The sequence below is a fragment of the Podarcis raffonei genome, chromosome 5, assembly GCF_027172205.1.
Source record: "Podarcis raffonei isolate rPodRaf1 chromosome 5, rPodRaf1.pri, whole genome shotgun sequence".
In the NCBI taxonomy this organism is placed as follows: Eukaryota; Metazoa; Chordata; class Lepidosauria; order Squamata; family Lacertidae; genus Podarcis; species Podarcis raffonei.
The window spans coordinates 56,058,463-56,078,828 of NC_070606.1; the positions used below are offsets into that span (position 1 = coordinate 56,058,463).

General features: G+C 39.5%; 1 protein-coding gene across 1 annotated transcript in view; it reads right to left on the reverse strand.

Annotated features, from left to right (window-relative positions):
* SORCS3 (sortilin related VPS10 domain containing receptor 3) overlaps positions 1-20,366 on the reverse strand; it is a 431,276-nt gene that overhangs the window by 228,634 nt on the left and 182,276 nt on the right. Inside the window, exon 3 of the mRNA XM_053389270.1 lies at positions 3,178-3,277. Coding sequence (XP_053245245.1) covers positions 3,178-3,277 — 100 coding nt within the window. The remainder of the gene's footprint in view (positions 1-3,177; positions 3,278-20,366) is intronic.

Below are 20,366 nucleotides of genomic sequence, written 5' to 3' on the forward strand. Positions count from 1 at the left end.
GAATTTTTCCTTTAACATCTCTTAACACTTGTGTACAATTTATGAGGTTAATAAATCCAGTAACTTAAATAATTGGCTAGATTTGAAGCATATGTCTTGTGTTGGGAGATTTTATTAATGAAGAATTACCATTGCTCCCTGGCTCATTAAGCAGCCATATTGTGAACTCTATTTCCCAAGGTTCCTCGGCTGGAATGGTCAGTTCTGAGTAGATCGAGAAGAATTCTAGAGAGTCCATACCTTGAGACTGAGGCAACCATCCCTCTTAAAGCCCCAAAGGGGATGGACTAGGAATCTGTTCTAAATAGATTTATATATGGAATTATTTGCATTGTTGTACATGTCTATTTATGTGCTGGTTACTTTAGATTACCTGAAGTCTATATGTGTAAGATATTAAATATATTTATTTATTTATTTATTTATTTATTCATACCCCGCCCATCTGGCTGGGTTTCCCCAGCCAATCTGGGTGGCCTCCATCCAAATATTAAAAACACAATACAGCATTAAACATTAAAAACTTTCCTAAACAGGGCTGCCTTCAGATGTCTTTTAAAAGTAAGATAGTTGCTTATTTCCTTGACATCTGATGGGAGGGCATTCCACAGGGTGGGTGCCACCACCAAGAAGGCCCTCTACCTGGTTCCCTGTAACCTCACTTCTCACAATGAGGGAACCGCCAGAAGGCCCTCGGTGCTGGACCTCAGTGTCCGGGCTGAACAATGGAGGTGGAGACGCTCCTTCAGGTATACAGGACTGAGGCTGTTTAGGGCTTTAAATGTCAGCACCAGCACTTTGAATTGTGCATTGAGTAATGCATATAATACATGAGGGTTCTTAGTAATTTTAGCAGAGCTAGTAAAAAATGAGTAGCTTTATGCTGAGGTGAAGCATAATTAGAATTAGGGTGGTGGAACAGTGTTGATAAGCTTCATATGGATATTTTTTTAGAAAAATCTATCCCTACCATAGCATGACCAGATGCAAAAGAAGACAAGGTTCCTGCACAGTTAATAGCTGTATAGAAAATTGTGTGTGTGCATGATATTATACATGGTACATGAAAAGTGGATAAAGAAAACTTTCTTCTTTTCTCATAACACTAAAACTTTTGGACATCCATTAAAGTTGAATGCTAGGAGAACAGACAAAAGAAATTACTTCTTCATACTGTTTTCTTGTGTTCTTGTATTTGAGAATTTTAATGGGCACATAAGAAATATATATACCTGCTCAACAGAACTATTAAAGGTGCAGGAGTGCTATCATCTTTTCCATCCCCAACCACTTCTATCACATGGCAGAGTAAGTTTGCAAAAAGGTGAAGGATTAGCAGCGAGGAATGTGATCAGGAAGCAATGGGTGCTGCTTTGGGGAAAGTCATTACAACAATCTGAATCTTGGGGTGCCTGGGTTTGTGGATTCTGAGAAAACACGCTGATAGCATATGGACACAAAAGATATCCTAGTCTATCATATGAAACAGAAGCTGATGTGATTTGATTTCAGAACACTGAGCAGGTCACGATGACTGATGAGTACTCAGCCCAAGAAATTTAAAAAGAAAAGATTCCCCGTAGATGTGACAGGACAAAACTGTAGCTATGGCGATGCGCCTGCCTTAAGATACCTGGCAGAAAAATAAACATCAGTCCTGAACCTGGTGACCTGACAACTGATGGAAAAAATAATAGTAAAAATACTAACGGCAAAATACACATTCAGACTGATATATAGCAGGTGACCAAAACGGCACTTTGAAAAAGATCAAATGTAATAGTTCCAAAGATTTCCCCTTACACAGCTCTGATGCTGCCATTTAGTTATCTACTATGGCAATCTGTCTCTGACAACACACAAGAGATAACGGCATCTGTTCCCTTCCCACAAAGTGAATCAACATGATGATTACTTTAGTTTAAAAAAAAAATTATAACAAATGACCCTGGATTCTCTCTGCAGGAGCACAGAGAACATCACATGGAAAACAGTGACATCACTCTAGTTGCTACGCACTCCAAGCAAATGCTTAGTGTTTTCTATTTGCCTCACGCTCTTTGCATATCCTTATTAGTGACTTTGAACTCTTGGCTTTTTGTATATTGTTCAAACCCCAGCTGTGAATGCTAAAATTTGCTAAACTTAAAAGGTAGCAAATAGAAGCAAGGGCTGAAAGGAAGCAACAGAAGCCAAGTTCAGCTCTTGTACTTCTGCTACTCCATGAAGCCTCTAATCTTTTGTGCAAGCCATAAGCTAGAAAACAATTGCAGCCTTGGGTTGTATCCAACTAAGACATGTTCAAAGTAGACCCCTTGACATTAATGAACATAAGTGATGTCCATTTATTTCAAAGGGCCTGCTATGGGTAGGAGTACCCTGTTCTTAATGGAGTCATACTGGGTTCAAACTAACATGAGGCAAAGTTGAAAAGTTATTTGCATAAAGAAGTAGACACATTGTCTGAAGAAACTGGAACACATGCTTTATAATTATAGCTTCAGACCATATTACAGCTGAGGCTTAAAATGGCAGGTGCTTAAGTCAGTCTATACTCTATAGTATAATTGCGAAGTCGACATTATTCTCTGAATTTCTGTCCCCACAGAGGTTTATGTGGCAACTGCATTGTATCACTTTTGTCACATGCTGAAGATGAACCTCTTGACCCCAGCCTTTCTCTCTCTCTCTCTCTCACACACACACACACAATTGTAAATTGTTTTCATTGATTTTTAATATTGAATTTTTAATCCTGTAACCCACACTCTGATCTTATGGTGAAGGGTAAGAAATCCAATAAATAATAATATAAATAACAAGATAACAGAAATGCAAAAGACAAATCAAATGTTAACCACATTCACATGCAGAACTGTGTAAACAATGAAGCAATGTGCTTTTTAATGTGCCTTGAAACCTACATTACAAATATTCCTATACTTAGAAGTAACTCCCATTCACAACAATGAAGCTTACTCACCAGTAAACTGGTAGAAGAACTGCAGCATTAGCAAGAAATTAGTTTGTAGGGTGTAAGCAACTGGGTGCAGGTTAAAAGCTTGTGCCAAAAGAAGAAGAAGAAAACAAGAATCTGAATTCTCTCCTGTGTGAGCAGAGCTTTTTCATTAATTTTTTTACTGTACTTAGCTACCTGTTCAAAAATAGCTTCCTTACCTTTCTCTTATTAGTAGGACTGACGTAAAGGTAACTCAGCACTGTTTTCAGTCCCACCTTGTCGTTTAGCTTTTCATAAGTAGTCCCATAATCTGTGGACCTGGAATAAAGAGAAAATGCATTTAGTTACTCTTTAGGACTTTGGCAAAACTCCTGATCCATAAATGGAATGTTTGGCATCCAGCATCAATTGGGTGCTTTGTCAACAAGTTTGTGGCTGGTATTTTCTTTAATCAGTTACTCTTTTTCATGTATCTAAGCATAATGATAGCAAGTATCACGACTGCATTACAAACTATTTATTTATATTGCATTAGTTTGAATTTTCTCTTTGAAACTTTTTGTTCATTTAATATTGGTGTTCTTAGACACATAATACTTAGTGACTGATTAGGTCACTAGGCAGACCCTGTAGAATTAGTTTTCTTTGAGTAAACCAACTGATAAATGATAAGCTGATTCTGAATCTGCTTTAAAGATTGAAAGCACATCGCTTCGCCCAAATAATACTGGGAACTGTCGTTTGTTAAGGGTGCTGGGTGCTGCTGCTTTGTAAGGGGATAAACCACAGTTCCCATGATTATTTTTAGTAAACTATGTGCTTAAAATGTGCTTTAAATGTATGGTATCTATGCAGCCTCAATGTAGTCTTTGGACTGCAAACAGAAAAACCTGAGCATAGGCTCATCCATTATCCATGGTTGTGATGTCACTCAAGCAGCCTGTTTCATCTCCCCCATATTCCCAATTTAGCAGGTGTCATAGGCACTTCAAGCAAGCCCCATAATGTATGATGCTATGATTCATGTAGAATATCTCATGTGTTCTTTGAGAAAATGGGGGCAGCTGCCCTCTTCTCCATTGCACATGGGAGACTGAACCAAGTCATATATTAACTGGGTTTAAGATTTGGGGCTGTTGTTACCAACTTCTTCTCACAGAAGAGTAGCATTTTTACTGTCTTCGCTTTCCATACAATGTCAGATTTTCCTGGATGTTGCTTTCGATATGTTCCTCACTTTTAAAAGTATGTTGTGATAAAATTGTATGAATAACAAAATGAGACTCACTACACACACAGCCATGTTCACTCACAGACACCTTCAGACAGCACATTCATAAAGAGAAAGGACCATCACTTGAAACAAATATAGGATATGCATCAAAGATTGTGAAGCGAAGGGAAACATGAAGTCAGAGGTAGATATAAATCTGAAGGCCAAAAGTGGCAGAGACCAAAATCATCCCCACAGATCAGTCAAATTGGTATCTCTAATATATTAAGATTAAAGTAGCTGCCTCAGTGCCAGGCATCCCCCCCCCCTTTCTAGGAAGAGAGGTATTGGTTCCTATGGTAGCAAAGCCTGAAAGATACAACAGATGATCTGGAGGTGGCATTTGCAAGTGTAGATTATATCTCCAAGAACTTCCTCCTTTATACCTTATCTCTTTTCCACCCTTCTTCTTTGAGAATACAAAGAGAAGTTTGCGCTTGTAAATAAATAAACAAATAAAGCTGTAAACATTGCAAATGCATCTTGAGGAATACCGGTATATGTTCTCAATATTCTGCAGTGGAGGTTGGTCCATTAAGGGGGTCCATTGGGGCACTGCTGGTCATGGGCAAATCTGTTAATTTCAGCTTCTCACTATTTCAGTGTTATGTTCAGTTCTTCACATTTCCACAATCACTTGATTTTTTTTGATTTTTTTAAAAGTCCTCGTGAAAATTTGTCAGCATTTTACTGTGAATACACACATTTTTGCAAGGCACTTTATCCTAAAATAAAGGGGTTTTGTATCTTACTTTCACTCATTTATGCACTTACACAAACACTTCACCCTAGTATATGCACATTATTTGTCTGGAGAACTACAATGGAAGAGGGTTGTGTTTGTGATCGCATATTGTTTTGGAAGTGCGAATTTTGTTACAAGCGAACTACCGTATTTTTCGCTCTATAACACGCACCTGACCATAACACGCACGTAGTTTTTAGAGCAGGAAAATCCGTAGGCATGCCACCCGTAGGCATTCCCTCCATAACACGCACAGACATTTCCCCTTACTTTCTAGGAGGAAAAAAGTGAGTGTTATGGTGCAAAAAAATTAAAAGTGAGTCAAAATTCTTCACCATCCTTAGGCATGGCGCCACCAACCTCAGTCTGCCCTTGGGTTCCTGCCTTCTTTCTTACAACCAGTCCAAGGCATGGCACTGAAAGTGAGCTTCCTCTTCCTTTGTCTCAGTGTTACCATTGAAGAATGAAAGCAGGGAGGAAGATGAGGACAAAGATGAGGATCATTTGTCTCTGACTTTCTTTGGCTCTGGCACCATCTACTGTTGGCTTCTCTGCCTTCCGTCCTACCATTCCCAATGGGCACAAGCCACCACCACTCTTTTATTATCCAATATGGAGGGAAGCAAGAGGAATTATTGCAAAAGACTTAGTTCACCAGAATTCCTGGATCACAAATGCCCCCCCTTTTTTTTCATAGGCACTGCCATCACAGATGTGTCTGTAAGCCATTAACAACAATTGCCCAGTTTGCTCATTATGTTGATATATGACTGCGTGTTTCGGGAAGATCTGAGAGTGAACCAAAAGTGTAGCATCTGAAAAGGAAAGATTCTGGAGAATCTGTCATGGATGATTTATAGACAGATCACAGACTTCTGCTAGCTGAATTGTGGTTCAATATCTCTGTAATGTGTTTCTTAAAACCACTATACGTCAGAATACTTGTTGGCATACTGTTTCACTACTTTCTGCTCCCATTTCTATGAGTTCCCATATGACTCTACATTTCAGGGGTAACCGAAGAAGTGCCTTCCATGTGTTATGGGCCACAACAGCCCTCAGTTCCTTGCTCAATGGTCAGGGATGATAGGAACAGTAGACCAAAACTGGAGGGTACCTGGTTAGCCACCCCATGCCATATTTGTTTCACCGTCCTTGTTGCACTGTAGCAGACAGCAAGCATTAATGTTAATTTCTTGCTGCATTAGGAACACATAATTTAGGTACACATTGCTTGTTCAGGGAAAAGAAGAAACGTTACACCCACTCTTCTAAGTCAGATTACAAGGTCAATTGATTGTGGGATCCATAAGATAGGAGGTATAAATCAATACCACTGACCAGCTCTGTGCTATCACGTCCTTTGCCAATTTCTGCAATTGGCTTTTAATCTTAAGATGGGCCAAGGCAACTTGAGAAACCACAGATTTAAGAGCATTTGGTCAAGATCCAAAGCTCCTTCATATCTATCTTGGTACCAAGAGCAGGCTTATTGCTGACAAGTGACCTCCTCTTAAAGCAGGTCTTGGAATTAGAGTTCCCTGATGTATATAGCTGAATACTGGTAATGTTGGAGCAATTAAATGCACAGCAAGAGACATCCAGTACTTGCAGATTCATAGGGTCAGGCAGCTCTTAATGGATGAATATCCCTAAATGCTTTGTAATGGAAATAGCATGAGCACTAATGTAACTCCTAACCTAACCCCACCAGCAGGGCTTAGGCTCGGAAGCATCCAAACTCCTATTGTCAAAGAGAAGAGGTATAGGAAGTCATTAAATAGTTGGGGTGCGGGTGTGGGTATGTGTGAGAGAGAGCCAATGAGTGGAAATGCTAAATTACAGTGCTAAACTGGAAAGGGTGGTGCATTTTGCAAAAAAATAATAATTGGGGGGTGGGAATCACATATATGCTTCCTGAAAAACTGTCCCCCCTTCCATTATATTCAAATGTCCAGAAAGCCTGTTAAATAGGGCAACAATGATTCCCCATTGAGAGTGAAGGCATAGATCATTGCCCTCACTCGGATTTGACTTTCCAATATATCATCATCTAGGGATCAATGGAAAATTAAACAAATATATACCCCATTCATTTTACATTTATTTTATCATAAAGTGAATATGAAAACAAAAATGAATGTGAAAAACAATGGTGGGTGCATTAGTTTTGATGTGTCACACTGGCTTTGAGTTTTGCCCTTCCTTTTGTTCAGTCTGCCTGAAATTGGAAACCATGATGTCACAAGTGAGCCATACAATTCCTGCTAATTTCATTACCCAATAAAGTGATCCTGCTAGTGCAAGGATATCCACTTGCACAAGAGAATTTCCCCTCCCATCCTCCAGACCCTCCCCAAATCTGCTCCAGAGGGTTGGAGCTGCAACACCAAAAATGATTGCCCACAAAAAAAAAATAGTCCATGCCTACTTATTCCTATATGTTTTCAAACAAATAATATAATAAACAGTTAATAATTGGACATTTTCTACTTCCCCAGCAGTTATGTTTACTTCTGAAAATACGCCATACTTACAGGCCTGTTATCCACTAATGGTCCTCATTCTTTACCCATTTATCCATAATTTTTCTCACTCTTTTAAGGAAAAGGTAAAGGGGAAGTCTGGCTCTTAGTAACTTTAATCGGACATAGATCTTTTCTACTGGAATATTGGCCAGCTCCAGCCTTGCAAAAATGGCCTGTGGGGACCTAGAGAAAAACCTAACACTTCCACTATCCTCTTTCATCTTAGCATCTTGCAATATTTAACACGTACTTTTTACAATGCAGAAATGGAAATATAAGCAAACCTGACGCACAGACTGGGTTTCAGTATTTATTATTAACATTGCATTCATTTGTTGCTTTCAAAAATGAAGAAGTTTCAAACAACGTAACAGATACATCTTCAGCCCCCAAACTCCTCAGACACTTTGATTAGTTAGGGACTTGATCTTAATTATGATCATATTAATTCTGTCTGCATCACATCCCATCATGCTACTACTGTTTTCTCTAGGTATCAAACGTTTTTAAAAAAAAAGAAATGCAAAGGGAATAAACTACAAGTGAATAGAATTGTGAAAGACTTCAACACATGTTTTTAAAGGCCACAGAGATATGTGTGTATCTTTCCTATATCACAAAATAGTTTTAGAAAAAGGGCTAACAGCTCATATAGGTGGCTGCGTGGCTGATCTATTTCCATAGTAAAATTAGGAGCAGTTATTCTGGCCAGGCAATAGTGCTTAAAATTTCCACTTTCCGGTATACAGTTGTTCCTCTCTCATTCTCACCACACACCCCAAATGCTTCCAAACTTTGATGAAATGCTGTTTTACTGTTTTTATTATTTCTAAGGTAAATTCTAATACTTACCTAAACCTTTCAAGTCTTTTGAGGAAAGGTTGAAGGGGTTGGATATGCTTAGCCAAGAAGTAATATAACCATCTCCAAGCATTTGAAGAGTTGTCACATAGATGAGGGAGCAAATCTGTTTTTTGTTGCTCCAGAGGATAGGATGTGATTGAATGGGTTCAAATTACAAGTGAAAGTATTTGGATTAAATGTTAGCAAGAATGCCCTGAACGTGCAAGCTGCTCAACAATGGAGCAGACCGCTTTGGAAACTGGCGGACTCTCCTTTGTTTGAGGTTTTTAAGCTGAAGCTAGATGGCCACCTATGAGAGATGCTGCAGTAGGGAATTCTCTGCGCCCATGGGGGTAGGGCTGGGTGACCTTTGAGGGACCCTACAACTCTATTGTGATGGGATGGTGAGCTGCTTGTGCGTAAAATCCTAGTCCCTCAGAGTTTGGCTAAGTCCACAAACCTCTGTCTGTGACGGAGCTCCTTAAGCATGGCTCCATCAGTCGCTCGTAGAATCGGACAGTGGGCGTTTACGGAACTTCTTCCAGCATAAAAGCTTCTTAACGGAAACGCGTCTTCTGGACTCTCGGCGTGACAGTTTCCGGCGAGGAGTAGGTGTCCCTATGGGAGGTCCTGAAACCTCCCCACTATTTTCGCTGGAAGTGTCTCTGAGCCCTCCCTCCGACTCACTTTCCCTTGGAACTCCACCTCTCCCCCTGCTGGTTCCCTCCTCAGCTGAATACTCTCTCTCAGCCTCTGTGAGCCCTTTCACCTCCTGCTCCTCCGATGGCAGTTCCCTGACATCTATGATTCTCTTTTATGAAAATAAAATAAATAGTGACTAGGTATCAGTAAAGGCTTCTTATTAATAAATGGCTATAGGGGATACTAATCCAAAATAGCCCTTGAATGGAAACGCAAAAAATAAAAAATAGAAATAGAAAACCCACATGCACACAACTTATAGCTGAATGTGTAAGCTTGATTAAAAAGTAAAGGAAAAGGGGATTGAGCCTGCTGTGGGAATTGCACACATTTAAAAAAGGAGACCTTTGTAAAAACAAATAAATCAAGCTTGCCCTTAATTCTAATGGCACCCAATTCTTCCAAACCCCTATCAGGAAATGAGCACTTACAAATTAAAACACAGTAAACTTTCTCCCTGGTACCTCGTAGCGATGAAATTGCAAGAGGCATGAAAACTTTCAGTTTGCTTCAGCTGCCCTTACGGGCTATGAAACAGTTAAACCACAATGCACCGGTCCAGTCCGTCCCAAATCCATTAGAGACTGGCTCACATATGGTTTACACATCATGAACATTGTAGCAAAATCAGCACCTATGGAAGTCAAGGCTTATTCCTTTCATTGTAAGTGAAGGACTCCCCACATACCCTACAATAAAAGGGATCCGAGTAGTAACACCACCTTATCTTGCAAATGAAGAGGAAAGTGAGGAGAAACAGTTAAGAAAAAACAGAAGAAGGTGGAGGAATCTCTGAAGGCAGAGCTCCAAATCATCAAAAGGGAACTCCTAACCTGCAGGGAAATATTTTATGCATTGGGTTTTGGTTGTTTTATAGCTTTTGCTCTTTTACTCTCTGCTGCTCATAGACTTTTGTTTTTTTCCCTTTTTTTAACATCTAGTTTTGTTTTCTATCTTTAATTGTTCTGAGTCCCCTTGCATAGAAAGGTAGGTATAAATTTTAAAGCGAATATATGAATACCATGTTCTTAGCATAGCTTTCCATTTATCTGTTCCAAGTCTTCACTTTTGCAAGGGCACTGAAGGTCAGTGACAGGCCTTTCAATGTTTGTGTCCTGAGCCAGGGAAATGAGTGTTGTAAAAGATGCATCAGTCTCTCGGGACAGAGTAGTGTACATGCAGGAAATTATGAATTGCTCGATGAGATAGATGCCTTTGTGTGTCTTTGCTCGTATAATTCTATCTCTCCTCTGTCTTTTTTATGATCTCAGGGTTCTTTTTTTATAAAAACCCATGGCTCTAGGTGTTCTATATCTGTCTCCAATGTGCCACGGCTACAGTTGCCAGCTTGCAACCCCAGAGGTTTTTAATTCCTTAATGCAGCAGAAGCCAAGGCAGCCATAATTTCTCCCATTCATTTATCTCCAGAGCTGGCCACCTGCCTGCTCCTGCATCTTCTGTGCAACACACCTGGAAACCTCCCCCATCCCTGTGTAGGGCAAAAATAAAACAGCATGGAGTTGGGAGATGTGGAGGGGAAACTCACTGAGGATTGATCACCTGTTGCATGACACTTTGGGGAGCAGTTTAACAATCTTGGCCACATGCTAGATCTACATATAATAATTTGCTACTACCACAATCTGTATAATCGGCCATAGTGCACTAGCCTGATATAATTGATGTTAATAGGATTTGTGAATACTGTTTTGTCTATGCTGCTTGAGATCTCAGTTCAGAATCCTGAAAGTTGGTAAGAAGAATGTTTCTCTGCTGGCAAAAGTCACTCCAGCATATGACAACTTGAGTGCTCTGCTTTGAAGGTGACAACCTAGTTGGGCCCTGTCTGCACTATACATATAAAGCAGTTATCATACCACATTTTAAACAGCCATGGCTTCCCCCAGTTACTGAGGGACGCGCTGTGGTCTAAACCACTAAGCTTCTTAGGCTTGCTGATCAGAAGGTAGGCAGTTTGAATCCCCACAATGGGGTGAGCTCCTGCCAACCTAGCAGTTCGAAAGTACGCCAGTGCAAATAAATAAATAGGTACCGCTGCAGAGGGAAGGTAAACGGCATTTCTGTGCGCTCTGGCACTCATCCTGGTCCTCCGTGCACCAGTAGTGGTTTAGTCATGCTGGTCACATGACCCGGAAAGCTGACTATGGACAAACGCCAGCTCCCTCAGCCTGAAAGCAAGATGAGCGCCGCAACCCCACAGTCACCTTTGACTGGACTTAACCGTCCAGGGGTCCTTTACCTTTACCTTTTTACCTCCCCCAAATACTCCTGGAAACTGTAGCTTGCTACAATTCCCAGAGTTCCCTATGAAGAGGGATTGACTGTTAAACCACTGTCCGATAACTATAGCTGTGTGGAGAAAAGTGGTCTCCTGGCAACTCTCAGCAACCTTAACAAGCTACAGTTTCCATTATCCTTTGGGAAAGCAAAGCAGTATGATACTACTTTACATTTATACTGCAGATGGGGCCTTAATCTGGCCTATGAATACCTAGCTACTCTTTTTACTCATGCAAGCAACATTAACGTGATCCAGTATCATACATATCCTTCATGGGACTTAAAATCAGTCTCTCAGGCTTGCGTGTGCCAAATTCTGAGGTGTGATAGGTGACAGGTCCTTTCTTTTGTGTCACCCCAAGAAGTGTGGCTGGTGCCATGCTGTTCTTATTTGTTTGTCAGGTGCATTTTATTTGTCAGAGCCTTTTAAGTATCTGATATTTTATGCTGGCATTTTATTTTATTTTACTGCTTTGCTGTGACTGGTTTTATTGTGATTTTTATTGTGATTTTTATGCTTCACTGATTTTACTATTTTATTGTGAGCCACTCTGAGAGCATTGCTGAGGAACAGTCTATAAATAAAGTAAAAGAGCATTTGCATAATTTCCGATGCATATTTTGGAGTATGCAAGAAACCAGTGGCCATCTCTCTCTCTCTCTCTCTCTCTCTCTCTCACACACACACACACACACACACACAGAATGTGACAGCCATTAAGAGCCATGTGACTATCCAACCATATTGGCCAGGGCAACTGCAATGGTCTTTTCTACCTTACTGGCATGTTCCCTACCTCAACTCTTCCTTTTCTTTATATTAATTCAATCCTTGCCAAAATGTTAAAGTTTTTGGCAAACTGAATGTATATGTTTGTTTACATTATTACAAGAAAATTATGCCTCCATTTGGATTAGAAGGATTTATTCCCCATGATCCTGATACCAATACATACCTGCAAAAACCTACAAAATTAAGAATTATCCATTTATTTATTAATTTTTAGTTAGACAAGTGAAACTTATTACACAGAGATATCCATCGATCTATTACCAGAGAGAGGGAGTCAACATCTATTAAAAAAACAAAAAGAAAGGCCCATTTTAAGAGGAGGGACGCTTGGGGAATCTGATACTTGCAAATTCCGATATACACTGATCAAATGCACTAATGTCAGAACACTGTTATCCAATCAGATTTTACATTTCCTGGATGTTCCAAACCTGTTCTTGACTCAAATAAAGTATCACATTGCACTTAAAAATGAATGTGGAGAGAACATATATTTAGATATGTTGATATATTTCAGAGATGCATACTTTGATCAAAAATGCATTTTTAAAAGCTATTCAAATATATACTTAAACACATTTTTGTTGTGGAATGGACTTATATGTTAACACGTGAGAAGGTGGCGCAGACTGGAAATAGACCGATTTGTCCATCACTTCTTGAGATGTTGCAGCGACAAAGCAAACAGTGACTAGTTTGGCAAGGAAACAAATTTGAAAAAGCTTGTCCCTGGATTCCAGTTCTGCTGAATCATGCATCTGTCTAACCTGTCATCTCAGCTGTGAGCCTACAGTGATTTCCAAGCTGCTAATGCCTCGTCACTTTCATCGGGCCAAATCTCCCTTCAGTAGTGCTTTCTCTGTCATTTTTACAGAACCCGTTCAGAGCTTCATCTAGCACAAAGCACCTTGGCTGGGAAAAATAAACTTGTCAGACATTGGAATCGATAAAACAGCCCAAACTTGAGAAGTCATTCCATCCCTGGCCAGCCCCCAAACAGGCAGCCTTGGGTCTGTAATGACAACTTAAAGAAAATGACACTCCCTCAGAGTGAGATGTCTTGGATTAGGGTGTTCACAACTGACAGACTATACTGTCTGGTTTCTAACCTCAACAACTAGAGGCCAGAGATGCCTGTCAGCTCTACAAAGAGCTCTTCTTATACCAACATAGACTGCAAATTCACTAAATTGCCACAGAAGATGGAATGGTAAGTATAAGGTGTTTCTTATGGGGGATTTTGAGCTGTGTTTTTATAAATAAATAAATAAATAAATAAATAAATAAATAAATAAATAAATGTGATATCCAGGCTCAATAAGTTGAGTTTGTTTCAAATATGAGACAAGCTTTATGACTCCACATCTGTGAAAAATGCAACTTCTTTAAGCCTTCTGCCAAGTTCATCCCAACTCCCTCTGTTCCTTCCACCAATGCACCTCCAATGCAATCTCTAACACACCTTCTTCTTGCTCCGGTGTTGGAGATCAGGAAGGAGTCAAATGTGCTGTTGCTCCCATTTGTTTTTTCCAACATTTCTCCAAAAAGTCTCAAATAAAACCCACACTTTTCTTAGGGTTCTTTGAGGAACATGTGGGGGAACTGAATAGCTTCCATCACTAATTTTTAGCTTGAGTACAACATAAGATTCACTGATTTTTAGCGGCTTGCAAAAAATGCATTTGTATTTTGAGGAGAAAGCAGATCTTGAAATCTGCTTTGGAAGATTTGGAGGTGGAGGTGAATTCAGATTTTTGTTTCACTGTTAGTTTTGGTGAGGAAAAATATGTTGGTTGTTGTTTTAAAAAATAACAATAATTTAAATACTTATATTTAAAAAAATTCTATGTATTAAATGCAGTAAAAAAATAATAATACAGAAATAAAGCTTTCTGCCAGGGAATGGGGAAAACAAAGGAATATTAAAAAGGGGAAAGTAGTATATTAAACATATTTCAGGGAATATCATACTGTAAATGAAAGCTACTGTTCTCTCAATTATTCCACAGTAATTGACAATTTTTATAGTGAAATTTGGGCCTGAAAATTTACCTAGTTTTGATTTCATTAGCTTGGTTGGCAGGGTTGCATACACAGCTACCATGAAGACCGAAAAGAATATAATCAGAGTTCTCAGATCCAAACAAAATATGCAGAGAGATTCCAATCTGCCCACTGCCCTCAAACCACTGCCTCCTTCCCACTGACCTTGGCAACAGAGAGAGGAGAGGGAGGAAGAGAATAGCCCTTCTTTTCTTATGTAGATTTAATTAAGTGCTCTTTTTTTCTTAAAAAGGGGGGGTGATACTTACCTCTTGAAAAAACCACCATGTGTGCCAGCACACAATGGCTGCCTGGGCAGCAAAAAAAGGGGGGATGACCTCAATTTGTAAAAGGAGGAAACTGCCCATTTAGAGGATATTTGAACATATATATATATATATATATATATATATATATATATATATACACTACTTTCAGTGTCACAAGGGAAATTCCTGATGTTGCTTGACTACAATTCCATCATCCCTGACCACTGGCCACACTGACTGGGGTTGATGGGACATTTGTAGGGCATCAGGCTTCCCATCCTGGTCCTACAGGAACCTCTGGCATGATGCATCATGGCACCTCTTGAGGCACCATTTAATCTGGATGGCAATGGGATGTACAGGCAGATGCGCTAGCTGCATTTGAATAACTCCTGCCTCAAGTGCGTGGAGTTGTGCTTTGCTTTTCCCAAGCCGCATCCTGTCCCAACGAGCGATAACCAATATGTCTGTGATTCTGACATAAGGCAGCTGCATGTTAATATGTAGCCATGATTAAACAATCAACAAGCTATCGGTAAGATTTAACTGCAGTGCAGGGAGAATAGGGGTAAACCAAGGAGAACAATATTATGCCTTGCACATGTATATATTGCAAAGCTACTTGATGTTAAACATATTTTTGCAATAACCAGGGCAGCATAGTGAAGCTGTGACTGCTTTTATGAGTCAACAGTAATGTATGTTGAGGAGTGTTATCTGAAAGAATTATGTTTCTCTTCTACTTCATGCATAAAGTAATAATGGAGACCATGGAAATAAATAATGACTGGGGAATTTTGCTGCAAGTTATTATCTTGCAAAGATATTGTGCAGAATACTTCCAAGATTTTGTAAGTATTAATCCCTCTTCCTTGGCACAGACCAATAAAATGTGTCGTTTTTATAACATCCTATGTGATTACACTTAGTGGCATTCTTGCTGCTGGGAGAAAGAAAAAGATGAATGGAAATGGGATCTTTGTTTTAATGGCACCATCAATAATTGCCCGTACCAAACTAATGCCTGCGTTGTAACCTAATGAGGAAAGCATAGAGTCCGGGATCTGTGCAATATCATGTATGGCCAAACAGCCTCTAGACACAATTGTGTGTCACATACTTTCTGAATCATCTATCACAGACAACAAATGAAAAGTTGTTTAAGAACTAAGACTTCCATCTGAACACCATAGCTGAGGATGAGCTGGTGAAGAAGCAGGAGAAACAAAAGATGCAGAGGTTGGATAGTTCCTGAAAGCTATCTAGGCCTTTAGTGTTTCAGCAGGACAGTAAGTATTGTGGCTTCTGTTTAACGCAGCAAAATGTTCTAACTGCTACCTTGACTCATCCCTACCAAAGCAAGCTGACCCCTATTCTCCCTGCACTGCAGTTAAATCTACCAGACTTTTAGAAGACATCTGAAGGCAGCCCTGCTTAGGAAAGCTTTTAATGTTTGATGGATTACTGTTTGATGGAGTATTTTAATATATTGTTGGAAGCCGCCCAGAGTGGCTGGGGAAGCCCAGCCAGATGGGTGGGGTGTAAATAAATTATTATTATTATTATTATTATTATTATTATTATTATTATTCCTACACCCCTTCTTAACCAACATAAAAAATCCCTGAGTTATAACTGTATATCCATCCAGTACCTTGTCACTGTGATCTCCGTGTTGGTACCTGATAATCTTTCCTATATTTATATGATATACCAGGCACTATTGTTTTCTATCTCTTTGACACTGACTCCAAATCTGGGCAGGCAAAGAAAATGAAGGTTTATGTTCTCTTAAAAGGGAAAACTAAAAACAGAACTGCATCCTTGCCTGCTGACCTGATCAGTAAGATTATTGTTCTTTGAGCACATAAATGTGACATTCCAGGCGTGAATTATGTGTGAAGGTTAAACTATGATGACTACAATGAATTCCTACAATACCAAAATAATAAAATGTGATGGCAGGCATTTAGATGCCTAAAGAAGACAGGAATGGATTGAAGTTTTATTAAAATTGTGAAACTAAACTAACATGCTTAAAACATACTAAGCATTTAACTGTGGGGGGGCAAATCTTTGCATTGACTGCAAATAATATTAATATTATAGAAACACAAAGAAAAAGGAAATAAGGTGTATGAAGCAGGTATATTCATATTCCTTACAGTGCAATCCCAAGGAGGTCTGGGCAATATCTGATTTTCAACATCACAACATATCACCACCTAAACATTCTGATATACCGATATATTACAATGTCTGAAGCCATATAGAGGCATTGGCTGGCTTCACGGTTTTTCCCACATTGTGACTTTTGCATAGTACACACATACATCATGATTTGCAATATACTGCCAGTTCAAAAACTATGAAACCGATATCACGACCTAGACTTCAAACCAGTTTTGGAGGATCTAGCGATATATCACCCAGCCCTAGTCCCAAGGGAGGCTAGGGGAATAGGAAGATCTATGCATCTTCCTTGTGTGGAATTTTCTGTAAACCAAAACACACATACATTTCTAATGCGGGGAGGTTAGTTGTACCATAGACTGCCATAGGTGGAAGGCCCAATATTGGGGCCTCTCCAAAAAAGGCCATCTTTACCCGGCCTCTACTAGCCCATCAAATGCTCCATTTTGGGGCCTGATGCCAGAAACAGTACTGGTGGTAAAGCTAATCCCTTGGAGCTTCCCATAGATGTAGTGGAGCCCTCTATGATGAATCTGTATCTTTGCTGACAATGATTTTCTTCACTGGTGGAAAGGCACTTCCACCCCTACAGCAAGCAGATGGGGATTTTTGATTGCTCTGTCCTGTTCCACTGATGAGCCAGTAACATGGTTCATCCAACATGTGGTATGTAAGTGTTGCTGAGAGGTCAATCCTATACATGTTTATTCAGATGAAAACTCCATTTTCTTCAGTAGGACTTACTCTCAAACACGTGGGTAAGGATTGCAGCCTAAATTTAACTCTAAAATGCTTAAAACTAAGTGTGCAAGAGATAAAGCTGACATCAACAGATCCAGAATGTTGAATTTGAAATAAGGGGGAGGAATAGACTTTGACTTGAGACAGCTGGTATCAGTGGATGGTCTATCAAGTAGATGTTGGTCTTTTGTGGTAGGAACTCTTGACATCAGCAGTACGTTAACCATAATAAAATAACTGCAGTACATCAATGTCAAATTATTCATCGAAGGGCAATCCACATTGATCTCTACCTCAAAATGATTGCAATAACTTCCTTTGTGGTTTAACTCTGACGTTATTATCATCTACATCAAATTATTTTGACTTCTGTCCAATATAGGCAGCTTTTCATAGCACAGGCCATGTCGTACGGATGGGGAGCCTTAAGTCCAGCAGTAAAACTCAATGGAATATTTGGAAGAAAAACAATTCAGCACTTTTTAACAACCTTTATAGTAGTATATGAAAAAAAAGTCAACCCTTATAACACAATGCTGTGAACATTTTGTACTTGGCAAGTCCTGTTTGTGCACAACCTGACTCAGGTTAAACAAACAAATGAGCTGGTAGGACTTTGCAAAGTTAATGGGAGAAGGCAGATCAACCTTAAAAAATAAAAGGGAACATGGATGTCTGTCACCATGAAAACTGCTTCAGATGCAGAACAAGCTTGAATGGAATGTAAGATTCACAATGAGCATTTCAGTTTGGACTTTAGATTTATTAAATACCCAAATGTCCAGTTATAAATTTGTTTTCTCTTTTGGAAAGTCCATTTTTCAAAAGGCACAGAAACACATATTTAGCAGTTGGCATCTATCTAAGGCATTTAGTATAGCCTCATCATTTTATTTCCTTTTTCTTTCTGATTGGTTAAAGCCATGAAGAGTAAACAACACATTGTCGAAAGTTTTGAAATAGCAAACTGCCATGTGGTAAAAATATGGCCAGCTTTGTTTGACTTAACAATTCCTAATTTGCGTTCTAGTTTAAAGGATGTGAATCAATATATTTAATTTTTTAAAATGAAGGTGGGCTGGTTTTAGTTCAGGTACTGGTCCACTTTGCAGAAATGGTGGCAGTGAGCAGAATACCGACATGCCTGATAAGCACAACAGAAGTTCATCCATATTAATATGGTTCCTTTGCTTCTACATGGGCATGGCAGAGCTTCCTGCAGTGCTATCCCCAGCACGGCTGTGAATTTCTAATGCAAATCAACTGTTGAGCAATATTTATATTACAATAATAACTTGGAAGAACTTGTTTAATATCAGAAGACTTAGTGGAGCAGATGAATAGCTCCAACACGATATCCATGGGATAGAAATTCAATTAAAAACTGCAAGTGGCGCAGGAGTGCTAGTTATTGTTCAACATGCACCAGAGGGCCTTGACTGAAATACAGCTATTAGCGACACTGGTTGAGAAATTCTGTTTTCCTTTATGGCAATCTGTTAGCTTATATAGAAGTTAAATTAATGAAGGAGGGGTGGAGATGGTGCAATGCATTAAAAAGCCACAGAAGGTTCTTTTTCTATAATTATGGATTCGATGCATGATAATTAAGGAAATTAAGGAGGTGCCAAAATGATTGTAAAAATGAGGAACCAATCCTCTTTAAATGCTTATGATACAACTACTGCTTTCAATATAGCCCACAACCTGCCACATCCCAATTATAACTAGTTTATGCTTTACCAATCATTACTTCCATTTAAATGGGGCAGATTCTCATCTGGCTAACCTGATCCAAAAATACACAGACACACACCCCACTCACACACAAAAGCAAATCTCACGACAGCCAACCAAAGACAACCAACCACCCACTAGGCCACTCCCAACCTCTCTCACCACCAAGGAAATACAACAAGTGAATAGTAAGAGAACCCATACAAGTGACCCCACACATACACTAAATAGAAGAATAGAAGCATAACCACCCAACCCCACCTCACACACCACCCCCTCCCCCTCTTTTCTTCCTAACCTAACAATGTATGCAACACTAATGTCTCACAACAAATGAAACTGATCTGTAGAAAACACAACTTGAAAAAAAAGAGACAATGCATGTATTTTTGTAAACGACAAAATATTTAATAAAAATATATTTTTTTAAAAAGACCTGCTTTTGTGAGTTAGCATCTTTTACCACTAGACAGCCCCTGAAATCCATCTGCACTCTTTTCCTCCCCTTACCTCTGGAAAATATAGTCTGGAACCAGTGAAGATTGCTGCATTAGTGCTAATGGAACACCATCCAACCAGCCTCAGTTTCCCCCCAGCCAGCCTCCACATGCCTGCCTACTTATTTATAACCAGTCCAGGGTGTGCATTGCCTGTCAGTTTCCTCTTCACAGGTCTCAGTGTTGATCTTGTAAAACAGCAGGGAGGAGGATGAGGCCACATCTAGAATTAGTTGGTTCTGCCTGTCATTGACTCTGGCTCCATCTTCTATTGGTCTTCCTGCCTTGCCAGTTCCAATAGGCATGAGACAACACTGCCTGGAAACTGGAGTATGCCATCAACTGCAAGGGATCAAAAGTCTCTCCATCTCAATAGAAGAGCAGCTGCTATGGGTTGGCTTCTTTAGTATCTGTTAGCCCCTGAGCTCTTTCCATTCCCTCCTCTGGAAGAAAGAACTCTGAACTCAGATTATGATATCAGTTGCCAGGGACCAGAAGCCACAAACCCATCTACACATCTCTAAAATATTGCACCTTTTACACCTTTTCCATGGAATAATTGTAAGCTGCTCAGGAAGCAAGTATATAAATATAACAAAGAAATGTGCACACACAATTTATAATTGGTGGCACCACATATGCATGCTTTGTTATACAAATAAGGTACTAAATCAGCGCTGGGACTACAAAACCAGCCTGATTTTGAAAAGTATGTCTTGATGTGCTGAATGTTTGCACAGTC